This window comes from Camellia sinensis, chromosome 2 (genome assembly GCF_055761805.1).
Source record: "Camellia sinensis isolate YWXY chromosome 2, ASM5576180v1, whole genome shotgun sequence".
Lineage (NCBI taxonomy): Eukaryota > Viridiplantae > Streptophyta > Magnoliopsida > Ericales > Theaceae > Camellia > Camellia sinensis.
In genome coordinates, this window is record NC_138962.1 from 206,099,037 (window position 1) to 206,106,159 (window position 7,123).

Below are 7,123 nucleotides of genomic sequence, written 5' to 3' on the forward strand. Positions count from 1 at the left end.
ACCTTGGGTGCTCAAGGTAGCCCCACAATGAAATTCGTAGCCACACATTCCTATTTCCGTCTCGAAATGGAGAGAGGTCGAAGGAGTTCTGCCAATACCTGTTATTCGACTTTGACTTGTTGGCACCGAAAACATTTAGACACAAATTCAACAATTTCCTTCTTCACAATAGGTCGCCAACATATTTATTTCAAATGCCAACTAACTTTACCATAGAAGTTTGGTCCATTTCTTGTCACAGAAGTTCAATTCATTCCTCAATAATTCCGCAATTCACAACCCAATTCAGTACTTAGTTTAGTGACTCATCACAGTTATCAAAGGTTGATCAAAAGTCTTCAGGAATATAAAGTAGATCCAGATACTGATTCCCGAATCAACATGGGTAGCACCGAAGCAATCAATTTCTAACACAATACACATGTCCTCAATTCATTCAACAGTTTATGGTTTACGATTCAATTCAATATTCAATCCTCTGTTCCATCGAGTCTTTCCACATTATCTGATAGTCGTCAAAAGCATAAGGCAATTCGTATATAAATCCCCATGTCGTCAAAGACAATATCAAAGGAGTTAATCACATGTTAAGCACAATTTACACATCCCCAGAGCCCCAATTACAGAATATAATGGCACTGAGCAGTTATTTACAAGGCGTACCGAATTCACATACTTACGGATAATCAAGGTTTTTCAAAGCTTCTTGGACGTCAATAACATCTACATAATACCAAAGGATGACATTCTGGACAAACAAGGGAATAATCATCTCGGAATCAAAGCACACCTGTTCACGACCGTCGGTGGCCGACCCGAGATTGATTAGACAAACCCACCCGTACAAAACCGTCGGTGGCAAAAGAGATATCTCAACAAAGGTGTTACATAGGCTTAACGTCCCCTAGCACGAAAGGACGTCTCAAGAATGTCATCAAAACAAACACAATACCACTCACCATAACCTGATTTCCCAAAATCCGATAACACTGAAGCAGACATATGAAACATATTCTGATTGGTCGAGGATAAATATTCAGTACTGTTTACAATCAAATCAATCTGCCGTCATCGGTTCCCATAGCGTCAAATACATAATAATATGACAATATACAAGCATTGTTCCTTAAAACACCCAATCACTGGATTTGCTCAATTTCGTTCATCTATAACACGTATGTCTCCAACAATTAAAGGTTGGTTCTTATTGGCATTCAAGGTTAGATCGGTCTATTGATAGCCCACATAAGGTCTTTCAAATAAGCCAAGTATTCCAAACGGATTCAAGTTTTGGGTCTATCAGTTTCTCTGCCAAGAATAATCTGGCTATTTTTTTATAAGCAATCCGTAATCCCCCCTGAACAAGGTCAAATCAGATAGTGGGCCTTATCAAACCAATCCCGACAAGGGTCTTGCCAAATAAAATCAAACAAAGGTCCCATCAAATTATATCAAATGAGGGTCCTAACAAGCCAAATCAAACAAAAGTTCTATCAGAATGAATCAGATAAAAGCTTTCTCAAATAGGGTACATTTGGTTTTGTAAGGCATAATTCGTTTTCTTAGGTACATAGTCAATAGTTGCACAACCGTCCTAAGTTCATCAGTTCCTAAGTCATATCAGAGTCATTCATCACAACCGTTCATATCAAAGTATTTCAAGTCATGTACAATATGGCATTGTCCACATAAGTTCAGGTGTAGTTGCATATGCATGCAGTTGTTCATATCAAGAGGTATGTATCACAATTAATACAACAGTTCCCAAATAAGTCTTACATGCAAGCAAATGGTGCACAGTAACACATTAAACAAAGTTTCTTGGTTGCACATCAGATAGGGTCTATTACGCAAAAGTTCCAAATTAGTCACAAACCATAGGTTTACGAGTTAAGCCCAATATAGTCACATAGCCCAGTCAATTTTTTGCCAATCAAAATACATGGTCTCACAATTATAGAGTTCATCATTTGGGGTGCTCAACTCAGTCACACAATCACAGAGTCACAATTCCAGTGGTTTAGTCAATGAAGGCAGTAATATAGCAAATTACCCCGAGCATAGGTTGGATGTGCATGTGCATGTGCAGAGTTAATCGATATCCCAACACATATTTCACAAATTTCCCAAATGGAACATATACATTCAATGAATACGGTCTCGATCTTGTGGGTCTAACCAATCTAGATACACATGCAGCAGATATGAAAGAAGATGCCGTCCTGAATCAAATAATATTCCAATCAAGGATGTACACATGTACTAATTCAGAATCAATCAACACATAAGCATTCGTTTATAGACAGTATAAATACCTGGAATAACGATCGCAATATTCTGAGTGCTTTTTGGGATGAGTGTGATTACTCTATCCTGATTAGCAATTCCTACCATTGGTACGAATCTAGCTAAGACAGAAGATTCATTCACATTTTGTTCAGTTCGGGGACAGTTCCTGACCATATGGTTGATTTTACCACACCTATAACAAGCCCTAGAAATTCGATAACAAACTCCTCGGTGTTTGTTACCACATTCATTACATGTAGGTGCTGTATTCCTTGTAGAGTTTGAAGTGCGCGATGATCCCGTATTCCGCTTTTTGAATGACCTCTTATTTGAGAAAAAGCCTTGTCTCTTGCTTTTTCATTCAGAAGATCGGTTCATGTTAGCTTTGGTCATCAGTGTTCGGTCTAGCACCTCAACATATTTTGTGACTTCCAACACGTTCACTTGGCGCTCTTGCATTGGAGGTGGCAAAGGTTCTTGCCGTAGCGGCAACTGATACTGTTGTCTTAAGATCCTTGCCTTTTCTTGTACTGTTCTTTCCAATCTATCAAGTTGGGCTGTGGAAGAGTCTGCCAACTCGTATACCCTTACCTTATCCATGATCTACACAAATTCTTATTAAGCCATGCCCAATAAGGAATGCCCAATACAGAAATAAACACAGATACACATAGGTGCATCTGCACATAGGCACGTCGTTATATTCTCATTTTACGTATCATCAAGGCACAATTAATCACATACGTAACAGATGATTGCATAATTATCAAATATCGCATGCTAAACATTTACTTAGTAATTATATACTCAAATCATATTCCACATAAACACCCATTTGCATAATCGAATGCACGTATGTAACTTTTCATGATTCATATGTTCATATATGTGCATTATAACAAAACAAACTTGTTGTACACATTAGTGCAACAATTCATATCTCAAATAAACACATGTTCTCACCATCTGATTACGCTTGCATTATACTTTATACAAAAAATTCATAGGTATGCATGTACTAAAGAGCATACGTATTCAAATAATTTGTAATGCAAGCGAATCACAAACTTATAACACATAATCATTCACATTAAACATTTAAGCGTATTCTTGATGCTTTCAAATTCATACTTATCACATGAATGCATCCTAGATCACTTTTAGACGCTTATTGCTCTTTTGGACAAGTATGTGAGTTATTAACTCATGCTCTGATACCATTCTGTCATGACTCGAACCCGCCCCCAAGGGTTAAGGACATAACCGGCCAGTAATCATGAGATCACCTGCGGCCTCAAATCAAATCAGACATAACTTATCAGAGTAAAGGGGGCCAAACAGAAGCAGAATTTAAAACTTTGTCCATAAAGCTGTGCTTACATGGCACATCATAACAACCATACATAAAGATGTTAATAACACACATCAGACAATACAGTAGCATAAAGTTCTGTACAGACAGGATCATTCAAGTCTAGGTCAGCCAATCAAAACTATATACAAACGTATCTAAAGTCCTCGCCAACATGACAAAATAAAACGGAATGACAAAAAGGCGAAAACGGGTCTCGTGTGTGAGACGCAAGGGCTGACTCTTTAAACCCTTTGTTGTTCCTCACAGACTTCATTGGGGCTGGGTTTGGACTTCTCTTGGCTCACCTACAAACACATGAATGAGCGTGAGCGAAAGCCCAGTGAATAATATCAAATAAAGGAGTTATACAAACGGTATATAGAACAACATGCTTCAAATGGCCTTGGGCCTAATTCATACTTACATTTATGTCAAACTGGCCTTTGGCCCATTCATTTATTCGTATCAAACTGGCCTTTGGCCCATTCATTTATACATGTCGAAACGGCCTCTGGCCCATTCATTTATTCGTGTCAAAACGGTCTCTGGCCCATCCATTCATGTCAAAACGGCCTTTAGCCCATCCATTCATTCCTGTCAAAATGGCCTTTAGTCCATTCACTCTATCATTCAGGTCAAACGGGCCTCTGGCCCATTTATTCATGTCAAAATGGCCTTTGGCCCATCCATTCATGTCAAAACGGCCTCTGGCCCATCTATTCATTCTTGTCAAAACGGCCTCTGGCCCATTCACTCTATCATTCGGGTCAAACTGGCCTCTGGATACTTTCGTATCAATTAGCCTTCGGCCCATTTGCGCTTTCGTATCAAACTGGCCTCCGGCCCATTTATACTTTCATTCGTGTCAGACTTTCGTTCGTGTCAGACTAGCCTTTGGCCCATTTGCACTTTAGGCATAGCAAACGTTCGTCTACAATTCAAATTAACAGACTTATAAGAAGCTAAGCAGTTGGACAAACAACATATTCCAAATATCTTTATTAAGATACTACTCACAGTGATCGGTTGGTTGATTTGCCCTAGAGCTTGACCTTACACATCACATAACACATACGGGTCCCAAACAATTCAATCCGTTCTTTAATTCACATACTCCTCTTTAGGCTTTATTCTTATCCCTTTAATTCATTCACAATGCTTAATGCATGCCTAAGAGTACTTAGAAGTGAAAGAGAACGGAAAACGAAACACATAATGCACTTTCAAAATTTTCAGAAATAGGGTCCCCACTCGAGCGTGGACTTACCCGCTCGAGCAGACCCATGAGGTCTGCAAAAGTGCTGGATGCATCAAAATTACGCTCGAGCGTGAAGTCTGGCGCTCGAGCTGAAGGTCTGTCTACATAGCTCCCCGCTTGAGCGTGAGATTTCCCGCTCGAGCGGACATCCAAGTCTGCCAAAAATACTGGGAGCACAAAATTCACGCTCGAGCGATGGTTTCCCCGCTCGAGCGGACATCAAATTTTCTGGGTTTTCCAGAACATGTTCTTGAGCTTCAACTCCCGCTCGAGCGAACATCAAATTTTCTGGGTTTTCCAAAACATGTTCTTGAGCTTCAACTAGACATTCAAAGGCTCTAAATGCATGCTTTCTGCTCAAACTTCACATATACATGTACTAATCATGGTACCAACACCAAATTACAACATTATGAAGCTCAATTTCACAATTTAGTCACATGCATGTCCTAATTCACATCAAATTCATTTCCAACATATCAAACTCATACATTCAAACTCATATTCTTATAAATTGTACATGCATGTGAGATATAGCTCCCATTACCAACTCAAATGGTGCAAATGGTGATCACAAGCATGAACTCTAACCAAAATCTTACATGGATCATACCTTTCATGCTCAGTTATACAAATTCAAAGCAATTACATACATGCATGCATCCATTGATCTCCAAATCACCAAAACCAACTCAATTTCATTTTAATTCTTGCTCTTGATTACTCAACTAGCTTGAATACACAAATCTACAAACATATAGTCATGAATTCATGTTCACATGCTTGCCTAGAGGTTCAACTCTTCCAATCTATAGCAAATTCTTGAGTGATCTTCAAGATTTCCAAGCTTTTAAGATCAAACTTCAATTGTGAGCTCTCTCTCTCTCTCTCTCTCTAAGCCGACCCTCTCTCATTTTCTTAGAGTTAAATCAGCCAAATGAATACCAAGAAGGAGAATTGGGTGTATAATGCCCTTAATTAGAAGCTCCCTTAGTCATATTATTTTAAGATTAAATGATTTGAGCACTAAGTCATTATTTTAATCAATTTAATCTGATCTGAATGAATTTCCAATTAAATTTCACCGTAGGCTCTAAAAATTACGCCAATCATAAAGGCACAGGGAATTTCGGGTTCCATGGTCGATAAGGCCTTCAATTTAATTTCCAAAGCAGATAATCAAACAGATATTCCTACTGTGAACTGATAGAAATTCAAAACCACATATTTTCACATAAATGGTACACATAAACATATCAAACACATAATCATATTTATAATAAGGACTAATTAGCATAGTACGGAACAAGGTTATCACAGATAATTTTTCGGATTGGAAAGATAAAATCCTTCTAACATTAGGGTGCATGGACCTCGATCTGGTACTCCATGTGGATGAACCTCCTGAACCTATGGACGAGAGTTCCATTGCAGAAAAGAGTGCTTATGATAAGTGGGAGCGATCTAATCACTTAAGCCTAATGCTCATAAAGTCAGATATCAGCCAGAGCATTAGCAAATCAATTCCATCATTTGATAAGGTCAAGAACTACATGAGGGCTATTGAACAGCAATTTGTTAGTTCTGACAAGGCATTGGCAAGCACCCTAATGAACAAACTATCAGGAATGAAGCATAACAATTATAGGAGTGTACGTGAGCACATTATGGAAATGAGGGACATTGCAGCTCATCTTAAGTTCTTAGTGATTGAGATTTCTGAGTCATTCCTTGTCAATTTCACACTCAATTCTCTGCATGTGGAATATGGAACATTCCAAATTTCTTACAACACATAGAAGGAAAAATGGTCTATTAGTGAACTTTTGACCATGTGTGTTCAAGAGGAGGGGAGATTGAAGCATAGAAAAGTGGAAAGTGCCCATTTAGCAACACATAAAGGAGGGCAATGCAAAAAGGGCAAAGGTGATAAGAAATGAAAGAAGCTTGGTAAAGTGCCATTTAAAAATCATGGCAATAAGGATGCATGCTTCTTTTGCAAGAAAAAAGGTCACATGAAGAAAGACTGCCACAAGTATAAGAAATGGCTTTAGAAGAAAGGTAATCTTATATCTCTTGTGTGTTATGAATCTAATTTTGTTAATACTCATCAATATGAGTGGTGGATTGATTCGGGTTCTACAATTCACATTGCTAATACCATGTAGGGCTTCCTCAGCCTAAGGAAACCGATGGGAAGTGAACAAGGTATCTATTCAGGC

General features: G+C 38.5%; 1 protein-coding gene across 1 annotated transcript; it reads left to right on the forward strand.

Moving 5' to 3' along the window:
* Positions 1-6,268: 6,268 nt before the first annotated feature.
* Positions 6,269-6,700, forward strand: LOC145819388 (uncharacterized). Its single transcript, XM_082913375.1, has one exon. The coding sequence runs from the start codon at positions 6,269-6,271 to the stop codon at positions 6,698-6,700; it is 432 nt and encodes a 143-aa protein (XP_082769501.1).
* The last annotated feature ends 423 nt before the right edge of the window (positions 6,701-7,123 follow it).